Source organism: Cololabis saira, chromosome 19 (genome assembly GCF_033807715.1).
Source record: "Cololabis saira isolate AMF1-May2022 chromosome 19, fColSai1.1, whole genome shotgun sequence".
Lineage (NCBI taxonomy): Eukaryota > Metazoa > Chordata > Actinopteri > Beloniformes > Belonidae > Cololabis > Cololabis saira.
In genome coordinates this window covers 10,730,697-10,752,373 of record NC_084605.1, presented here as the reverse complement: position 1 = coordinate 10,752,373, position 21,677 = coordinate 10,730,697, and the positions used below count along the sequence as shown (strand labels likewise).

The 21,677-nt window shown below is 38.2% G+C and overlaps 2 protein-coding genes across 2 annotated transcripts; one reads left to right on the top strand and one right to left on the bottom strand.

The window, feature by feature from the left end:
- The first annotated feature begins 254 nt into the window (after positions 1-254).
- Positions 255-5,002, top strand: paqr4b (progestin and adipoQ receptor family member IVb). Its single transcript, XM_061708226.1, has 3 exons — positions 255-608; positions 1,535-1,753; positions 3,056-5,002. The coding sequence occupies exons 1-3, from the start codon at positions 443-445 to the stop codon at positions 3,487-3,489; spliced, it is 819 nt and encodes a 272-aa protein (XP_061564210.1). The 5' UTR covers positions 255-442; the 3' UTR covers positions 3,490-5,002.
- pelo (pelota mRNA surveillance and ribosome rescue factor) lies at positions 3,837-20,376 on the bottom strand. The gene is made up of 13 exons (XM_061708225.1): positions 20,167-20,376; positions 19,217-19,309; positions 16,708-16,858; positions 13,057-13,147; positions 12,192-12,355; positions 10,012-10,072; positions 9,651-9,812; positions 9,523-9,569; positions 8,269-8,342; positions 8,116-8,187; positions 6,204-6,278; positions 5,971-6,002; positions 3,837-4,376 (listed from the first exon to the last, which is right to left on the bottom strand). Exons 1-13 carry the CDS (start codon positions 20,205-20,207, stop codon positions 4,282-4,284), a joined length of 1,158 nt encoding a protein of 385 aa, XP_061564209.1. The 5' UTR covers positions 20,208-20,376; the 3' UTR covers positions 3,837-4,281.
- Positions 20,377-21,677: the final 1,301 nt, after the last annotated feature.

The window sequence follows — 21,677 nt, the reverse complement described above, 5'->3', positions numbered from 1 at the left end:
AAGAGCACCTTCGTCACACGATTTAGATGAACCTTCTGAGCACTCTGGACTCTTTTTTGTTTTGATACAAAAAAGGGAACTGTATTTTTATTTTGTTTTAAAGACACCGTTAAGTTGAAGCTCGAGGTAGATCTTGACAATGTAAAGAAGCTGCAACAGTGCACGTGGTTCTTTTTTTTTTTTTTCCTCAAGGATTACCCCAGATTAGAAGTAGAAGCTGTCTGCTGATTGGCCCGGCTTATACCATGCCACTTGGTGAGCTCTACAGGTTGCTTGATCTGAATTACAGCTGTCCGATGATGGGTCTCGGGGACAGGAGTTTCCTGCTGGTCATGGTCAAAACCATGTCTCTGGATCCCGAGTGCAGCCTCTGGTACAGGATGTAAACTTAGAGGAACTTGGGGCATCATAAATGTAAGGGTGGGGACTGCAGGAAGTGATTATGGGGCTTTACCAAGGACCGCGGCTCTTGGACTTTGCAAAGGCTCCTCCACACCTGCAGTTCAACAGATATGTCCTAACAGGCTACCGACCTGTGTCATCAGCTCAAGAGTGCCTGAGGAGCCTCTTCTACATGCACAATGAGCTAGGGAACATTTACACTCATGGTAAGTCCAGATATGACACATCCATTGCCTTTGATGTCAAATACTCTTTCCTTAGGAATAGCACTTGCTGGAGTGGATTCCTATCTAAATATTAAAATGTAGGTGTTTGCAATTAAAATGCATCTATTCACAGCACATACATATATGGATGTTTATCCTATTAAACTATATGATGGCTGTGCAAAATTAACGGGTCACCACATGTTGGCTACTTTCACTTGCAACCAGTTACACGCATCCTTGAGAGTGTAATGAGGATATGGAGTATTAGCGCTAATCTGCCCAGGGAATCTCTGCGTTGGAAATATCTGGCAGTTAACTGGGTCTATAAAGGTTACTGATGCTTTTCAGCTGTATATTTCTGAATATATCTGGAGCAGAGATTCCTACAAACTCATGAATGTAGTTTAAGATTAATTAATTTTGGGATATGCTTAAAATTTGTCTAAGATTTTACAAAGGGTAGTCTGATTTAAATTACGCAAAACCCACAAAGATGGAAATTTAAATGCATGACCTAAGGACTGTAAAGCCTTGAACTTCCGAAGGCAGTTTCTCCTGGGCTATCCCATAAGTTAATTAAGGCTAACACTCTTACTAAGGGGAAGGGAACAGTATTAGCTCCAAGGAACTGAACCAGTTCCTCTGTGCATCTAATGAGTAACCACGCTCATGGTTCTGAGGCAACAAAGCAAAATAAGTGATAAATTAACATTAAAAAAAATAAATCAAAAGAGTACTTTCATCCCATTTATTTCCACGATTTTTATCTATAAACCTACAACAGTGATAATCTGTTTTTTTCCCAGTTATAAACCTATCAAAAGTGTATGTAACCAAGAATGCACTTTTATATATATATATTTTTTAAATAATGTAGAATTTCTACCATTATCTAACCCAATTTCTCCTCCTTCTCACCCCAGGCGTTCCTTTCTTCCTTTTCTTGTTGGTGCTGCCTTTTAGTATCCCCTGGATGGAGGTGGACAGCACGTGGATATGTGTGGTCCACTACCTGGCCTGCCTTTGCCCGACCATCGGCTCGGTGCTCTACCACTTATTCATGAACCATGTGGGAGGAGAACACGTGTACGACACGCTGCTCTCCCTGGACATGTTCGGCGTCTGCCTGGTTAACACACTGGGTAATGTCGCTGAAAGAGAGTCAATAAGATTCTGCATACATCCTTATTTTACTAAAAGCCTCTCAAGGGTTTTATGATACTGCTTCTAAAGTCCAACCAAGGTTCTCTCCTTGAGCTTACCTATAGACTTGTGCGTAACAGTCATCGTTAGTAGTGTAGATATTTAATGTATTTCACCACAGTTAACCAACAGCTTTAGCAACAAAATAGATTTTTAATTGAACTAAATTACTTTTTTCTTGACGGCAAACATTCGATTTTTCGCATCTTAAGGTCAATATGTAGAAAGGAAAAACTTACTCTACTGTGTAATAATGTAATAAACATCCTACGGTACTAATATATTCAGTCAAATCAAGATTGAGGAAATATGTAATGTATTCATATTAAGACAAAGGGGAGGTGCTTACAGTCAGTACTGACTCTCAGCAGGACTCTGTAAAGCTGACCGTGAGAAGAAAGTCGCCGTCCAGGTGGAAGGCTTAGAGGAGATGAGATGGATAATTATACAGGAGAATAAAGGACCTGTATAAGGTTTATACATTTATTTTGAGGTCTGAATGATGCAATGCTATTTTTATTGAGTACAAGAATATAAAAAATACACACCTGTAAATGGGTGTGAAAGGTCCTTTAAATAACTTGCTGGCTGGGCTGGGCGATAGACTGAGATTTTAATATATATCGATATATTTTCAAACGCGATATGGTACGAGACAATATCGTTTATATCGATTTAAAAAAAAATATATATGATTTTGATATAGTTTATTTTGTGACAAATTGACTTGAATGTTTTATTTGAGATTTGCAATTTTTTTGTTATTTTCACAACTGTCAACCTCAGTGGAAAAGTCTGCCTGTTACTGTCTACATCGTATTAATTGCACAGTGTATTTTAATTTAATTGTTATGCAGGAAAGGGATATTTGTTTTATTTTATTCGAGAAGCATTTTTATTTCATTTGTTTTATACATTTTGATATTGTGCAGACCTCTGTTAATAAAGGAACCTGTGTGACATTTGGCACGAGGCTTTGTATTAAAACTGATTGTTTTTTTAAGGGTTTGCCTCAGAAAAAATGAAGCTAACAGAGATGCTATGCTATAATGCTTTGGGGGAAACCCCAATTATGTCACAGAAAAAATATCGATATATATCGAGTATCTCCATTCAGCTAGAAAATATCGAGATATGACTTTTGGTCCATATTGCCCAGCCCTAGTCGGGATGAATTCATTCTAAAAAATGAAAACTGTCAACAGTTTAAATAACAAGAACACCTTCCTTTCTCTCTCTAGGGGCTCTTCCCATCATCTACATCACCCTCCTTTGCTACCCCACAGTGCAACAGACGGCCTTGTTGCTCTACATCCTCCTCTCCACCTATGGTATCTACTGTGCCACCACAGCTCACACAAACGTCCTGCGTCTGAGGGCTTTCGTCTGGCAGGGTTTGTTCCGGTTCAGCCTCTTCCTGTTCAGAGTTTTTGGGACCGGGGTGGGAAGCCCAGACTCGCTGCGCCTCTTCATAACCATGGATTCTCTAGCTGTATTAGGTGGACTGGTCAACATCATCCAGATACCGGAACGCTTCAGTCCAGGCCTGTTCGACAACTGGGGCAACAGTCACCAGATAATGCACATCATGGTTATCTGCTCCATCATCTACCTGCACTGGGGCACAATGGAGGATTTAGCCTGGATCAAGACCTACCAGTGTCCTGCTGAGTGATGCACGGTGCAGGTCGCTCACACGCGAGCCTGCACTGACTGAGCGAAGGTTGCTGCAAGATGCACTTTAACCCTAACTGCTGAAATCCTTCACTGGGGAAGTTTCTAAATAAAAACAGCAGAAAAGATTATCACCTGTTCTGTAACCATGGAACTGGGATATTGCTTCACCAAATTAAAAATCCTGAGCATACTTGACTTATAGTACGGCATGCAGTAGTTTTTTGTGCTAAATGGAGCATTACCAATAGTCTTCAGGGTAAAAATGAAATAACTATGTAATGAATTATATATTTTTATATTTCTGTTCAGCTTGTATTTGATACATGCATAATGAGGATTGTTCATGTGATAAAGTAAACGACAGAAGTAATTGCATGCTTCAGTTTGTTTAATAGCAAGAAACATAAGTTGTATGTACATTGGAAAAAAAGAGAAATAACTGATTTATCTGCTACTACAAAGTTGTTCTGTTCTTTTTGTTATTTTTGGCACCTGAAGTTACATTCTTGTCATTGTTATGAATTCTTGGTTTTTGAGTTTCACTTAAGCTGCACTTCTGAAAGACAGCGTCACCTTCAAACCAAACTCTGAGCACTTTAAAGTCCCATCCAATAACGTGCAAGTATAGCCACATCAGAAAAGCGTGTGTTAGATTTTAAAGAGGCGCCAGGGTAGAAAGCCTCCATTACAATGCAGCAGTTTTATTATTCAACAACACAAAGAATAACCTCAGTGTTACGTTATCTGCAGCGGTGTTTCCTCCCAGTGAGACACGGCCCGTGGGTGCGGATCATTCTTCGTCTGAGCTGCTGTCATCTTCTGGTTCTGATAGGTCGGGAATGGGAAACCGCAAGATGGCAGCTACCCCGCTTAGCTGGGTCAGTTCTGAGGACACAGTTAAATCAGCAGATGACCAGCGGATCAATATATCAGCCCATAGAAATGCTAATTATGAGATAGTGGAAGAAATTATGGACTTTTAAACTGAATAACCGTCAATAAAAACTGACTCAAGCTTCAGGTCTTGTGTCGTGATGAACTCATTCATTTTTGTTAAACTAAGTCACAATATAATGTTGCTTAATTTAACATAAATTAATCATAAAGTAGAAAAACACCAGAGAGGAAAATCCTTATCCAAGTAGAATTCTTAACCTGTAATATAATGGTCAAATGTTTTAAAGATGTATTTATTTTTCCCTGAGACAGAAGTAATATGTTAAAGGAAGAAATGCATCAAATGACAAACTAAAATAAATTAAGGTAAATGATGATGGTTTATAACGATTAAAAATGTTTTTGTAAAAGTTGAAATACAGAGAGCGACGGTGTGTAAACACGTTTGCAAAAAGATTAAAATTATTGTAACTGTTTTTGGCCACTTTTGAGCAACAGGAACAAAATGTGAGAATAACACCAAGATATTAAGTTTGGTGTTTCAAAGCAAATAGAGAATATTTGTTAAATGCAGAGCAAGATCACCGTGAGCAGCCATATCTGCACCACCGGTAATCCAATCTTCTTAGCTTTATTTCAGTTTCTACCAAAACAAAGCTAAGAATCTGGATAAATCCTGTGCAATGATTGCACATCATTTTCACTCTGAAGTGATCAAAACTTTGGGCAGTTTGGACCAATTTTTGTCACTTTTGTCTCTGTGGTGATGATTCACATCATTTCTAAATTGTTGTAAATTGGACAAAAGAACTTAATATATACAATAAAGAGCACTGTTGGCATAAAAAAAAAAGAAAACTGAAGTGCTTAATCACAAGAACACAATTTCTGTTGTATTTTGGACCGGGATTTTGGATGATCTGTGCATTTTACAGCACAATGATGCACCGTGTCACAAAGTTAAAGTGATAAAAGTGGCTCAGAGGTTATTTTTGTTGAAATGCTGGATGCCCGCCCAGATCCCAAACTCTGCAGACCTTAATCCTATCAGGAATCTGTGGCCAATCCTCAAAAAAATTGTTGGACAAGCACCAAATTAGAAATAGTGATGAACTCAATAATAAAGCAAGAATGGATCTCCATCAGTCAGTTTGGTCCAGAAATGGACATCCAGCATGCCAAATAAAATCACACTCTTAATATTAACTCTTTCAATAAACTTGGTGTATTTGTCAATAAAAGACTTTTAGACTTATGAAATGCTTAAAAATGTATTTCAGTTTCCACATGTAAAACTTGATCTAAGAATACTGAAGCCAAACTTGTGTTACTGCCTAAAAGGTCTGGCCACGACAGCAGCGTGGTTGAAAATCTGGCATTATCATAGCAATGAGACTGAAAAACAAGATAAAAGAATAAGGTGGAAGATATCATGATCATCCTTACACCCGGAGGATTCTTTATAAATAGTGTAAAAAATATTCACAGTATTGCATTCACATTAATCAACGAGAAATACAAGAAATGCTGCAGTTTTTTTAGAAGACATCATTGATTAAAGTCAGTAAAGCTTGTAACTTACGTTCACCAGAAACATGAAGGCTTGAGAACATCCTGTTTGGAAAAATGCAAAGAGCATAAAATGTAAACAATCAGTGACACATAGCATAAAACTTTACATTTGGGTGAAAAATGTGGAATCAAATAAAGAGTAAAATATTTAAAAAGCACCATATTTATGCCAAAATACCAACAATGCCTCACTCATTGTTTGCTTATCTGCTAATTGTTGCCACCTATAGTCACATTATTTACCTGACGTTGCCACCATTGTCTCTCACGTTGTCTACCAGCCGGACGTAACGACTCCTCGTGGGGACATCCTGATGCCTGGATGCACAAAACAAACAAAAACAAAACGGGCCTTAAAATGTTGAAAAGATTCAGTAATGATTGATTGTAATGTCAATGTCCATTTTATTTATATAGCACATTTAAAAACGACCGAGGTCGACCAAGGGGCTGTACAGTGTACATTTAAATGAAACAATACCAAAACAAAATACAGTACAAAGTGTAGAAACAATAAAATCACTAACGTACTAGGATGATCAATAAAATAGTAATAAAAAATAGAAAATAGACGGCAAAGAACACACACACAAAGTGCACAATCACTTCTCACAGATGTAGGCCACTATTTACCGTACACCAAAAGCCAAAGAAAATAAATACGTTTTCAAAGAAGACTTAAAAACCTCTAGGTCTGAGCAGATCTAATGTTTAGTGGCAGCTATTCCACAGCTTAGGGGCTTGACTGACTTGACTTGACGACCTCAGTGCTCTGGCTGGTGTGTGAGTGTGGAGAAGTTCTATGAGGTATTGGGGTGCCAAGCCATTCAGTGATTTAAAAACAAACAGCAAAATCTTAGGGTGCTTTCACACCTGTGGCCCTTTTGTTTTGTTCTGATTCAGGGGCTGAATCGATACAGTTGTTCCGTTTCTCGTTTGTAGAGTTTGTGTTCACAAGGCAAACGTCTGTACCGTTTCAAAGCTGATTACAAATGCCATGCGCGAACCAGCTGCTCTCTGATTGGTCAAATGAACACGGAAGGAGTTTCCTCTTCCGCACCCCGGGATAAACAACACGGCCCTTTCAGCGCAGCACAGACCGCAGCCGCGGCTTTAGGCTGATTTATGGTTCTGCGTTAGACCAACGCAGAGCCTACGGCGTAGGGTACGTTGATTTAACATGGAACCATAATTCAGGCTTTACCCATTCATTTATGTGCGACCGCTGGGCGCAGAGCGGAGCTCAGCGGCGCCCGAGAGGGCGTTTGCGCTGCGCAAACCCTTCCCGAATTGAACATCTTTTAATTTCACTGTGCCGTGCTGGGACGACCTCTCTGCACGTCCAATAGGAGAGAAGGGGGTGGAGGCTGCGCCGACTCTTCTCCTTGCGCCGCGGTCGCACATACACAATGAATGGAGTTGTATCAGTTGCTGTGTCGATTATGTTCTCACTACAAATAAAAAAAATGAACCGTTTCAGGTCTCGAGTGGAATCGGGTCGAGGCCACCTCTCCTAGGTGATCTCGGATCGCTTGTTTTGTGCCGTTTCAGAGCGCGATTGCTGTGTTCATATATACCAAAACGCTCCGATCTTTAGGGGGAAACGTTCCCTGTTCCGGAACAACTGCTCCAAAAGCACCCTTAAAATCAATTCTGTGGTGAACAGGAAGCCAGTGCAGGGAGGCCAGAACCGGGCTGATGTGGTCACACTTTCTAGTGCCAGTCAACAGTGGAGCAGCAGCATTCTGCACCAGCTGCAGGCGTCGCACAGAACGCTGGTCTAAGCCCACGTACAGAGAGTTACAGTAGTCTAGCCGTGACGTAATGAAGGCGTGAATGAACCTCTCCAAGTCTTTAGGAGATAGGTAGGGCTTTACTTTGGCCAGGAGCCATTGATTATAATACTAAGAATCATTATAAAAAAAAAAATTCAAATTGGTCAGGGATACATGACTTCCTGAAAACTTGCTGAAAACTTTCAGTAACGTGTGAGATGGCCAAGTTCATTTTATATTCTTCTGATTAGTACACACTGTGGGTTCAAACTCACCAAAAATGTATTACAGTTCCAGCTAAACAGACATTTTGCAAACAGCCAGTTTACAAACCATCTCCCATGCAATGTATCTGAAAATAGATGAGCGGCTGTTTGTACCTGAACAGATTATCACTTATTAGCAGGGTGTCGATGGCGAGGGCCTCAGCAGCTTTCTCTACATGAGCAACACTGCGAGGATACAGAGACACAAAGTGTTGATTAGTATCGTGTATGAGTCATAACTAGTAGGACTGGTCCATCATCTCTTACCCATAGAAAGCTCTGTCAGGCTCATGCTGAAGCATCTTATAGAAGTCCTCGAGTGCTTTAACCTCTCCCGCTGCCTGAGGGATAATCAAGCACAGTAATATGCAGATTCTGGCTGTGATTCATTTTCCTCAGAACTCTCCCACAGTTGATCGAAACTATGACGAGATTGTAATGTACCAGCAAAAGCTTAGGTGATTTATAAATTCATATTACTAACAATTTCATTTTATTTATACCACGGTCTGTGTGAATACTCGATTCTGATTGGCTGGCAGGTGTAGGTTATAAGTGATAACCTACACCTAGAAAACAAGTTTGGTCAAATTGCCTGATAACTTTAATATCATTGCGCTGGATCAACTGCCAGGTGGTAACCACGGCAACGGAGATTCAGAGAAGAAGAGCCGGCTACCGCAGGAGGCGACATGAGTGATTTTGTAATTTATTTTCATTTATTTGAATTTAACAATTTTGATGACTGGGATGCAGAGGATAAAAAAGAAAATACCGAGCGGAGCTGACTAGAATATCTCCCGTTGCCAAGGAAACTGAGTTATGGCTTGTTAAAAAACTTTGTAACTTACCAGGTTACAACGGCTGCAGACGAGAGATTAAATAGTCCGCTCAGCCGCGGCTTGTTATAAAACTAATGATTTCAACTGAAAACACATTAAAGCATGAATAACTGATTCAATATTTATGTTTTTTGGTAAGTGACCGTGGTATAAGCGGGATAATGCCCTTCGAGGTGACATTATCAGAAATATATGGACTTCGCAGAGACACGCCCCCGTGTCGTGCATATATTTCTGATAATGTACACCTCGTCGGGCAATACTTCTCCCGGACTCTGTGCAATATTACACTACATGTGTATATACTTTCATCTGTAAATAGAATCTCAGGTCTTCATTATTCAAATGCACCTTAACCTTTTCTACATTTTTTATATAATTTATATCTCTTTTATTGTTACATTTCTTATTGTTTGCACTATTGTTTCTTATTTTTACTTGCACTGGAGAGGTGATGCTGCTTTAAATCTCACTGTACCCAGGTACACCGACAATAAAGTATTCTATTCTATTATCCTTTACATGTCATTACATGCTAAAATCTTTTGTCAAGGGGCGATGCCCCTCTCAGTTTATGACAGATGTAATGATATCTGCACTGATACTTCCTTTATCAACTTGGGAGCATTTTTTGTCGAGATAATGCGTGAAACTGTTAAATCCAAGCATGTATAATCACCTTTGTATCCGAAAGCCGGCTTGTCACAGTGGGGTCACAAAGGATTTCTGAAAAAGTAAAAGAATTTTACTAAATCTTAAGCTTAAAATTCGATTTTACCATTTCACTCCAAGTCCGTAAGTTCCTACCTTTGAGTGAATATTTATGACCTGATGACGAGTGGACCAGAATGAATTTGGGACGGTTCTCCAGTAGAATCTTATTGTCCTGGCGTACAGCCTCTTTAAACAGATGGGTCATAAACTGGTCCTTCACAAACCCTGGACTGGCCACCAGCATGCACTTTACCACTGATGGAAGGTGAGGAAGAGAAATCTAAATCTACAAAATATTTCATTTAATTTTGCATAAAAGGTGCAGAAGTTACACCAAATATACAAGTCCAACAGCGTCAACAGAAACAGAGAAGTGTGTAACAAACACAGGAAAACACTGCACAGGAACGCATGTGTATTTGTTGCTGTATCTGTGTGTATGCAGCTGCAGTACCATCAAAATTGATGTGGCGGAGAATTGCCTGCATCACGGCCTCGTAGAACCTCTCCAGCGCCTGCAAGCACAGACAGTTTGACATGAAATACAGTGGGAAAAACAAGTATTTGATACATTGCTGAATTTGCAGCATTTCCCACTTGCAAAGCGTGTAGATCTCTGTCATTTTTATCTTGGGGACTATTTAACTGTGAGTGACGGAATCTATCACAAAACAAACGGAAGATGTTCAAGATGGCGGTCAATCTCCATCGGCCGGGGCACCGTGCAAATCTCGCCTCGTGTGGCATCAGTGATCATGAGGAAGGTGAGAGAACAGCCAAGAACTAAACGGCTGGACCTGGTCAATGTCCTGGAGAGAGTTGGGACCCCAGTCCCAAAGAAAACCATTACTAACGCATGTTGCTGTCATGGATTAAAATCCTGCAGTGCATGCAAGGTCCCCCTCCTCAAGCCAGCTCATGTTCAGGCCCGTCTGAAGTAGGCCTGTGTTGAAAAAATTGATTTCCCAATTCTAAATCGATTCTCATATCAATTCCTAAAAATCGATTCATATGTCTAAAAATCGATTTTTTTTTTTTTAATTTAATTTTATTTATTTATGTATTTTATTTATTCATCATTACATTACAACTTTTGGTTATTTTTTTGTTTATCCCCAAAACAGGAATGTTTTTTGTTGGACACGAGAATAACTGGTGCCATGTTTTTGCCTTTAAATATGTTTAAAGGTATGAAAACATTAAAGTGTTAGGTTATAATTGCAGAAATTGTCTATATTTCATTACTTTACATACTGTCTTGGGGTTAATTCAATTCAATTCAATTCATACTTTATTAAAGACACATCTTGAGAAGAGGTCCATAGTACCATTAAAACTTATACATATAACAGGTTACATTTGCAAAAAATGCTAAAACCAAATGCTCAAAAATTAAAAACCAAAATAGACCGAAAATGGAACAAATAAAAACAGAATGTGGGAAAAAATAAAACCGATTTCATCCGTCTCTGTTTGCTGCCCTGGATCTGTTTGGTAATTCTGACCCACATGATGTTTCTGAAAGCAGTTCTATCAGCATTCTGGGAGGTAATTAGTCCTTACAGCATCATTAGCTGCCAATACTTGCTGTTTAATCTCAATATAATACTAGTAGTAATATTTTGCATAACTACAGTCATATAATTAAAAAAAAACCTCAAAAAACAGTTTTAATAACACTAACCCAAATCAATATCGGAATCGAATCGGATCGAATCAAATCTTGATAATCAATTCTGAATCTTAAGAATCGGAATCGAATCGATTCTTGACATTTGAATCGATCCCCAGCCCTAGTCTGAAGTTTGGTCGGCCCTGAGGTTATGTGGTCTGAGACAAAAATAGAGCTCTGTGGTCTAAACTCCACTCGCTGTGTTTGGACAGAAGAAGGACGAGTACAACCCGTAGAACACCATCCCAAGCATGGAGGTGGAAACATCATTATTTGCGGATGCTTTTCTGCAAAGGGTGACAGCAGCGAAGTGAGGGGAGGATGGATGGGGCCATGTATCGCAAGATCTTAGCTAACAACTTCCTTCACTCAGTAAGAGCATTGAAGATGGGTTGTGGCTGGGTCTTCCAGCATGACAACGACCCTAAAAACACACAGCCAGGGCAACTAAGGAGTGGTTCCATAAGAAGCATCTCAAGGTCCTGGAAAAAAAACACAAAACTCTAGCCAGTCTCCAGACCTGAACCCAATTAAAAACCTTTGGAGGGAGCTGAAAGTCCGTATTGCCTAGCGACAGCCCCGGAACCTGGAGGATCTGTATGGAAAATCCCTGCTGTAGTGTGTGCAAACCTGTTATTACTAACAAAGGTTTCCGTACCAAATATTAAAGTTCTGTTTTTTTAGATGTATCAAAGACTTATGTCATGCAATAAAATGCAAATTAATTATTTAAAAATCATACAATGTGGTTTTCTGGTCACTCGCACTTGAAGCGTACCTAAGCTCAAAATTACAGACTTCTACACGCTTTGCAAGTGGGAAAATCGTCAGTGTATCAAGCACTTGTTCTCCCCGCTGTATAACATCTCCCACCTAACTTCTTATTGTTCCAACTTGAAAGTATTAAATACAGTATCAGTAACTTTGCAGTAAAGCAAGTATTAGTCTAAATTGTGACGTACCTTCTCGTGTTGAGTGCAGCTTCCTCTTCTCTTGCGAGGAATGGTGACTTCCACTTTGGCACGGAGCAGAGTCATGGCGGGCGTCACCAGAACCAGGTTGGCCAGACCTTCCTGCATGACCACAGCTGCCACATCTGCCTTCTGTGCTGGATCACACGCTTGCTCTACAGGGCAACCAGCGACGACACAATAAATTAACTGTCTGTGGTGGTGGATACTTCAGTGTATTTTAATTTTATTGTTATGCAGGAAAGGGATATTTGTTTTATTTTATTCAAGAAGCATGTTTATTCTATATATGCAGGCAGTTTATTTTTATTTCATTTGTTTTATACATTTTGATATTGTGCAGACCTCTGTTAACAAAGGTACCTGTGTGACATTTGGCACGAGGCTTTGTATTAAAACTGACTGTTTTTTTAAGGGTTTGCCTCAGAAAAAAATGAAGCTAACAGAGATGCTATGCTATAATGCTTTGGGGGAAACCCCAATTAAGGCACAGAAAAAATATCGAGATATATATCGAGTATCGCCATTTAGCTAGAAAATATCGAGATATGACTTTTGGTCCATATCGCCCAGCCCTATTACAAGGTATAATAATTAATATGTAATGCTTATAATTGAATATGTTTGAGCTGAGGATAAAGAAAAATATTGATGAAAAGTGATCATTTCTGTAATGTAACTGACAAATATCAAGAAAAAGTGACAGCCACAAATTTTTGATAACTGAGTAAACAGTTGCTAAAAACTCATGAAATTCTGTCTGAAAGACATGGTTGATGTACACGTACATGCTTAAACCAGGAAAGACGCAAGTGAAACACACAGTTACAGTGGTGTTCAGAGTTTAGCAGCTTACCAATTCTGTCCAGCACGACACTGTCCCAGTTCTTTTTAGCGAGAGTGAACTTCCTGTTGAGCTCAAGCTCAATAGTGTGGTAAGCCCCCATCTGTGAAGCAAAATACACAACTTAACCGCAGCCATTTCTCTCTTCAAACAAGCCTAGGGACCAGAGCCGGACTGGGACTAGTTTTCCGCCCAAAGTTTAGTGTGTAAGACCAGAAAACATATTTTCAGTGTGTAGAAATGTGGATAAATTATACAAAAGTACCGCTATTATCATCCAAAAGCTTTTATTAATTTAAATAAGGCCTGCAATTCCACTTCTGTTGAAATGAGTGTGGTTGTTTCTGGAACTTTGTTTATTGTATTTCTTTTCGGTTCAAATTAAGATTCAATTCAATTTAATATACTTTATTGTCCCACTTGGGGAAATTTGTCTTGGACTTGACAGCTGAGCCACAACTGAGACTGATGTGATGTGCAGGAATATTGTGTACAACATTTCAATAGGTTTCAGAGAAGAAAAGATGTACTAGATGAAAAAAATGTATTTGCCTCGTGCAAAATGAACCACTGGTCAAGTTTCTCTCCTATAAAATATGCCCCTCACACCATGGGAACTTAGTTTTATTTTTCTTTGGGACATTATCTAGAGCATGACATTTCTTTTCAGTATTTCCTTGATGACAGAGCTCCATGTAGTTGTTAGTGCTTCTGATCCTGGGCCGCTGGTTAACTACATGACTGCATTCAAGAAGTTAAAAACTACCATTTCAGAATGTTCTACAACTTTAATCTAAAAAAAAGTGTTTTTTTTTTTGTTTTGTTTTTTTTAAATGGGATCAATATAATTGGTTCCCAGCAAATGTTTAAACAACTCTGACATCTGCTAGTTTCTTGTGAGAAAACACAAAAACAGAACACACTGGTGACAGGTTTCATACTTTTCTGACCACTATATCACTACAGTTGTGCAATTGTTTTTAACCAGTGAAGAAATAAGACATGCCTTTCAAAAGACACATAGATCATTTTGAATACTTCAATCTCTTTATGCCTTCATTACTGCAACAACTCATTTTACTCAACTCCAACAAAAATCCAGTAAGATTGTAGACAACTGAGCTGCCAGACTTTTAACTAGAAAAGAGCACTCCACGACGGTTTTTCACCTACATTTTTTCATACAATTGATTTTAAGATCTTACTGTTGACTTTTAAAGCATTTGGGGGCCTGTGATTTTCTTATTTATCTGACCTTTCAGTACTAAATGAGCCTGTACGTGGACTGAGATCTTTGGACAGAGGACTTGTATTTGCTCCAGAGCTGTAGACCAGAGATGACAGAGCGTTTACGGCCAAAGCCCCTAAACTTTGAGAAAATTAAATCTACTCAAACATAATTTCACCTGAGAGTTGAATTGACCCTAGATTTTGAGTGGTACGCTGAAACACTGAAACATTGCTTTATGATACATATTTACTGTTGTATAACATATATTTAAAGGTTATTATCATAAAATGTAGTGTACTATTTATCCTCTCAGAGGTCAAATGTCTGATTTCACAGTAGTCAATCTCAGCAGAAGACTGGTGTATTATCCTGATCAAAGGTTACAAAAGCATGTGATAAAACTGTTAACACATAGCTCCTGCTTCATTATTTTTTCATTTACCATCAGTAACCAGTTCTGTGCTTGTTTTTCCTGAGGCTAAATCACTTTCCAAGACTTTTTTTTTTCCAAACACCTGGGTTTTTCAGCCCTAACATACTTTGTATCATCCATTTCTTCTTTTTCATATATAGTTAAAAATTATTTGCAAAAAATTCTTTCAGGATCTGATTTATCTTAACAGTCAGGCCTGCTTTTGAACAAATATAAATAACAGAAGAGCCAAAAAACTTTGCTGAGTAATTGAAGAATTACTACACTCATTCATTTAATTTGATTTTTAATCTAAAGAAAAAACAGATTTCTCCCTCTACTGTCATTTAAACACCACATGCAATACCTCTCTTGAGTCATGACAGAAATGCAACCTGTCATTCCCTGAGATAAAGGAACTAGTGGGCGTTGACACTGAAACTCAGTGGCATGATGAAAGCAAGAGCTTATACTGACATGAATGAGAAGTAATAAATGTTGCCACAGCCAAAACTGTGTTGGCAAACTAGTCTGACAATAAACAAACCACAACATTATTTCAAATGAGTAGGAATTAATTCAGATGCTTACACCCACCTGAGTGATAAAATCACAGCTAAAGTGCAGTCACAGTAACTGACGTAGCTACCAGTGTTAGTTCAAAGGTTTTAGATGTTTCCCTGCGTCATTGCACCATGATACAACTGACTGCGTCATCAACAGAACTATCCAGACCTTGATGACAAGCTGGTGACGATGATTAATTAGAATCAGGTGTGTTAAAGCAGTGACACATCTAAAACATGCAGGACACCGGCCCTTCTGGGATTCAGTTTGACATTTCATTACATTTTTATTTATTCCGATCATGGAAATATGCAAAAAAAAGAAAACAAGTAAAATGACAACACAATCAAAAGTATATTCCATAACCAGAAAGGAGCAGGAAGAAGAAAATCTTATTATACCTGCCCCTCCCTCAAAACAAAATTGAACAATAATAACAGATGGTCTGCACAATTACTTAGTTAATATCACAAGAAAAGAAAAACAAGAAAATAAAAGATAGATTGTCTGTCTCCATACGCATATATTATAAATTTTGACTATTTCATCCATACATTGCTATTTTTTTCTCTTTAAATTTATTTTTAAACTGAAATATGTTTATACAGGCCTTTAAATCATAATTTAATGAATTCCATAACTTAATTCCAACAATTGAAATGCTCATCTGCTTTAGAGTTGTTCGGGCAAATAAATGTTTTAAATTAAATTTTCTACGACTATCTTCATTGTTTGAACTGAAAGTAAACATGTATTGTAAGTTTTCTGGTAATCATTTACATTTAGCTGTGTACATGATTGTGAGTGTCTGTAACTTAACCAAATCATCAAGTTTCAGTAATCTTGATTCAAAAAAGAATCTGTTGGAGGATCATTAGGGCGTTTTATGATTGTGGAACTTTCAGTTAACAATTAACAGTTTAAATGTCTTTTTCATTTGTTTACACAACTATAGTATACGCCTACTAACAACTGTATACGTCATTTAAAGATGGCTGCAATATGCCATTCATTGGAAGAAGATTTTTATTCTGTTTGTCTTGTAAGCTTTCTGGGCCAAATCTGAATGTGGCAGCAATGTCGACAAAATGATGGAAATTTAGCATTTCTGTTAGTCTCGTCCTGCTGTTTCACGATAATGAAGCAGACGTAATCACCATTCTCCAATAGAATAGATATTTCATGATTGTTTATTGCGAGAGGTCTAAACAGAATTGTCAGGGCATTGGTGGAAAGATATTACCAACTTCAACGGTTAAAATGCCTTCCTTAGCATTTTAACTGTGGGGGAGACGGCCACTAAAGATCCATAATGGATCTTACACATACAACCCACTGACTGAGAATGAACAGATAGTTTTAATATTTTCATGTAAGCGTGAAAACATATTGTGTGCACTTGTTTACCCTCAGCACCCAAACCAGACTTTTAGGAGTAGATGAAATCTCAGACCTTGACATACTGGTTCTCCTCGAGGTTCGTGCCTTTTACTCTCAGCTGGCAGGCCTGGGAGTCAAAGTCGATAGCCTCTATGGATAATGTCAGAGTACACCGTACTCTGGAGCTGCCCACACTTCCGGTTGTAGACTCTGTCGTCACTTTTCTGTGATAGCATGAAATACATCTATTTAGCCATGTGTGATGAATATCAGAACACAGCACATTACTTAAAGACAGAAAGCAGGAGACACAAAGTAATGAACTATCACAATCATTAACTAAAAGACTGTAATCTATAACATCTTTCCTTGTGTTAAACTTGACATAATGTACTGCAATTTGAACCAAACATTACACCTCCTAACTTGCACACTTGTTAAAGTAAAACTAAAGTTTAACCTGAAATCAAGCTTGGCTGAGTAAAGGCTCCTGAACACTATTGTGTTTATTATTATTGTATTGTATGATTATAATATATTATTTATTGTAAGACCACTACACTGTCCCAAAATATGTGCAATGCTTTCCCTTGATTTCACTGAAATTGAAGAAAATGTTATAAAAAACAATAGGGTTATGTGGATATGGTTGGAGTGGTTGATAAAATCAGTGGGGACATACAAAAACTGAATTGCTTCAAAAACATGCACATAGAAATGCTCGAGTACTGGGCTTCTTGCAGTGTTTGCCAAGTAGTAAAATGTATTGTTGTACTGTTTTGAACATCTATAAAATTAATATATACAACACAAAGGGTTAATTGTCTTTTTTTTGTTTATTTTTTACCACAATTAATTTAAAATTAGTGGCACAACTGTCACTGTTTTGCTGCAAATTCAACTTAAATCAACTAGGTGCTTATTATCATTTCAGCCAAATGCACAATACACAGTTAAATGGAACAGTGTTCCTCCAGGACCTCTATGGTGAAGCACAGAGCATAACGCATAACTACACAGCGCAGACAGAACCACACAATGTGCACAACAAAATAAAAGTGGATGACTTTAGGTTCCCACAACAGGAAACAATACAACAGTATGATACAGCACAGCAGTGCAGCAAAACAGAACAACAGAGTGCAGCCGACTATCACGGCAGTAACAATACTAGTTTGTGTGAAAGCAGTATTTTGACAGGCACTGTATTTAAGCAGCAACTCAAGTGCAAAAATGCATTATTTTGCAAAAAGAAAGACAGTATAATAATAATAATAATAATAATAATAATAATAATAATAATAATAATAAAAATGTGTCCTTGTTTGTTTGTGGGCGAATGCCAGTTCACTTTTGAGTTGTTGGAGGAACAGAATAAAGAGTCTCTGCTCATCAGCCACTTTATTAGGTGCACCTGACATGCCTAGTAAAGTGGTGGTGAATGTAATAAAGTGGCCAGTCAGTGTATGTGCATAAATCTGACTCCTCAATGTACCGAGATTTAGTTTTCACAAATCAACTGCAGAATATGCTACAGAATTCTGCTGCACGTGTGCAGACGAAGACGGGCCCATATTACTCTGGTTTTAAGATCACTGCATTGGTTCCCTGTGTGTCTCAGGATTGATTTTAAGGTTTTCTCTAGTTGTTTTTTAAGTGTCTGAATGGTCTTGGGTCCTCCTATCTTGCAGAACTACTTTTACTGCACCAACCCTTGTGGACCCTGGGTGGGGTCATCTGGTAATGGCCTTTTTTTAATTCCAAAAGTTAATACAAAAACCTATGGTGAGGCGGCCTCCTACTTCTATGCCCCACGACTGTGGAATAGCCTGCTGGTGGACCTGAGGGTTGCAGAAAATGTTGATGTTTTAAAAAAAAAAATGTTTTAGTCTTGCTTTTAGATAATAGCATTTTATTTCCTTTAATGTACTATTTCGGGCCCTCTGTGCACAGCCATATTTCATTTTAGTCTTATTTTACTTTTTTAAATTATTATGATGTGTTCTCCTACGTGGGGGAGTGGGGGTCTGTGTGAAGGGTGGGGCCTTTGGGCCTTGTTTTCACTTTTTAAATTGTATAATTTCTAAACATGGAGAGCACTTTGTGCTACATTTTTGTATAAAATTGCTTTATAAATAAAGTTTGATTGATTGATTGATTACATGTAAATCCACACCAAGGTGATAATACATGTTCGATACACCAAAATGTTCGATCGATCAATCGAATGTATGAAGTTACATGTGTCTCATGAAAAACAAGTGGTGTCATTTAAACCGTTGCAGAAGAAAAGGTCAATTGGTGAAACAGAATATGGAAACAGTGATGCAAACTTCTATTAGCTTGTTCAATAAACGTGAACAGAAACAACTAAAAATTATGAGAAATGAACAAAATCAGCCTAAATAACTGCAAATACCTGATTAAATATTATGTGAAAATGGCCTGTGTGAATATTTTAAATGACCGAAAGGCTCCTACTCTGCTCTAAGATCATAAGCCCAGCACACTTCGTCAGATGGCCATGTATACACTATATAGCTTCAGCTGTCCACTTTTATGTGATAAAGGTTAATGGTTACCTGATGGTTGAGGCTCTCAGGCTGTCGCCCACCTGGAGCAGGTTGTAGGTGTGCCACATATCCTCCGCCTCCTCTGGCACCAGAGTCACCTGACTGGGAAGTACATGCAGACATTAACTCAGCTTTTACATTAGTGCCATATTTGGCTGCTCTTATCATTTAATTATTTAAGGGTGATGACGCAAATGTAAGAATGATGCATGAACATTCACAATGCTGCAGTATTTGCAGCGATTTCAGAATCTTAGAATCATAATCAATGTTTATTTGGCCAAGTCAGGTCAAACAAGGGAGACAGGGAATTTTACTCGGTTATTTTCGCTCACTGTACAGTAAATAGACAAATGACAGCTCTAATTAACATATATACAATTTTCCCCCTTACATTACTTTTACTTTTATACTTGAAGTAGTTTTGAAACCAGTACTTTTATACTTTTACTTGAGTAAAAAACTTGAGTTGATACTTCAACTTCTACAGGAGTATTTTTAAACTCTAGTATCTATACTTCTACCTGAGTAATGAATGTGAATACTTTTGACACCTCTGATCAAATCATGTTTATTTGGCCAAGTCAGGTCAAACAAGACAGGGAATTTGACTCGGTTATTTTCGCTCACTGTACAGTAAATAGACAAATGACAGCTCTTATTAACATATATACAATTTTTTTTTTTTAAGTGAAAGGTGCAGCAGTATGAGGTACACATGATTATTGAAAGGTGAATTGTTACAGCATTGTTATACATTCAAGCAACACTCATGTTACAATCTTGCTTCGTTTAGATTAGCTAAATCATGCCTTACACACATCTACAACAAAATAATCTTCATATATTCCTGCTGGCTCAAAGAAACACTGATATTTAATATCCACGTGAACTGCATGTACATGTACAAAATAGCATGCCGGTTAGCATGCTAGCATTAGCTGCCGGCGCTCACTCACCCGGCATAATCTTTCTCAATATCTTTATGGAGCAACTTCATGGTCGGATAATTATGTAATGCAAACAAACGTATTACTTCAAAACAGAGTCGTTCACGTTTATCCACGTTATAGACATTTTTATTTTGGGAAACTAAGCAAAGCTATCAGTCCAACTTTAGAATGAATCACCCGGTCCTGGTTGCCAGGCGCTCCGGCGTTACGTCACGGCGGTACGTCATGGCAACCACGTCGTTAATTCTGCCCTTAAACCTGATTTATGGTTCCGCGTTGAATCGTTCAGAGCCTACGGCGTAGGTTACGCGGCGACGCCCGCCGTACGGAGTGCGTCGCCGCGGTACCCTTCGCCGTAGGCTCTGCGTTGGTGTAACGCGGAACCATAAATCAGCCTTTAGTGCAGAGGTTTTCAACTGGTTTTGTCCCAGGGACCACCAGAGGTGTCAAAAGTATTCACATTCATTACTCAGGTAGAAATATAGATACTAGAGTTTAAAAATACTCCTGTAGAGTTGAAGTATCAACTCAAGTTTTTACTCAAGTAAAAGTATAAAAGTAGGCTACTGGTTTCAAAACTACTTAAAGTATAAAAGTAAAAGTAATGTAAGGGGAAAAAAGCCATTAACGACAAAAGCCATTGAAAATGAATGCATCATAGTATAATGCAAATATATTAAAGAACCATATATGTGTACTATTGAGCATTAACATGTGTTTCAGGGAGCAGGAGATATGATGAGTACTTGCCTAGTATTGTATTGTATTGTAGTATTGTAATGGTGCAAAAAGTCAAACTTCAGAGGCATGTTATCATTTATCCTAACCTTTATTGGAATGTACATCCAAGTTTAGTTGCAGGAATCTGAGGGGAACGGATGTAAGAACAAAACTGGACAAGAACATCTGTGCCACAACCACAACCAAATTCACTCTATCCGGATGGAGCAATTTAACTGGATAGTTTTTTTTTAAAGGCCGAAATAAAATAGTAAAATAGTAGTAACGAGGCGGTTTTTAAAATGTAAGGAATAAAAAGTACAGATAATTGCGTGAAAATGTAAGGAGTAAAAGTAAAAAGACGTCTGAAAAATAATTACTCCAGTGAAGTATAGATAACCAACATTTCTACTTAAGTAAGGTAACGAAGTATTTGTACTTCTTTACTTGACACCTCTGGGGACCACCATTATAACGAAGAAGCCACTCAGGGATCACTGCTTTTGGGGATGTTTATTTTATTTTGCACCTTGCTTTTAAATAAGAGTATGGGCCTATATAGGCTATTTATTTGCATCAGTGTCTATTTTTATTTGCACCTTTTGCTATAAAATAACAAAAAAACAAAAAACAGCCAATGAAAAATGAACAAGAGTGTAGTGAATGAATGTTCTGACTAGAGCCACACAACCACCAGGAAACAGGATTGCAGTCAATCAATTATCCAGTTTATTTAAATTCGCGAGGTGAATGTTGATTTAGTGAAGTTTCAGGATGATTGCCATGGTTCTAAAATA

What these genes read in the sequence shown, in the direction of transcription:
- pelo (XM_061708225.1), bottom strand. Translation starts at nt 20,207, where the DNA reads ATGAAGTTGCTCCATAAAGATATTGAGAAAGATTATGCCGG. An exon ending in TGTCGTGCTGGACAGAATTG is followed by an intron (nt 12,356 to 13,056) that starts GTAAGCTGCTAA and finishes GTTGCCCTGTAG; the next exon opens with AGCAAGCGTGTGATCCAGCA. An exon ending in GACAATGGTGGCAACGTCAG is followed by an intron (nt 6,003 to 6,203) that starts GTAAATAATGTG and finishes TTTTCCAAACAG; the next exon opens with GATGTTCTCAAGCCTTCATG.
- paqr4b (XM_061708226.1), top strand. Translation starts at nt 443, where the DNA reads ATGGGGCTTTACCAAGGACCGCGGCTCTTGGACTTTGCAAAGGCTCCT. An exon ending in AGGGAACATTTACACTCATG is followed by an intron (nt 609 to 1,534) that starts GTAAGTCCAGAT and finishes TTCTCACCCCAG; the next exon opens with GCGTTCCTTTCTTCCTTTTC. An exon ending in CTGCCTGGTTAACACACTGG is followed by an intron (nt 1,754 to 3,055) that starts GTAATGTCGCTG and finishes TTCTCTCTCTAG; the next exon opens with GGGCTCTTCCCATCATCTAC.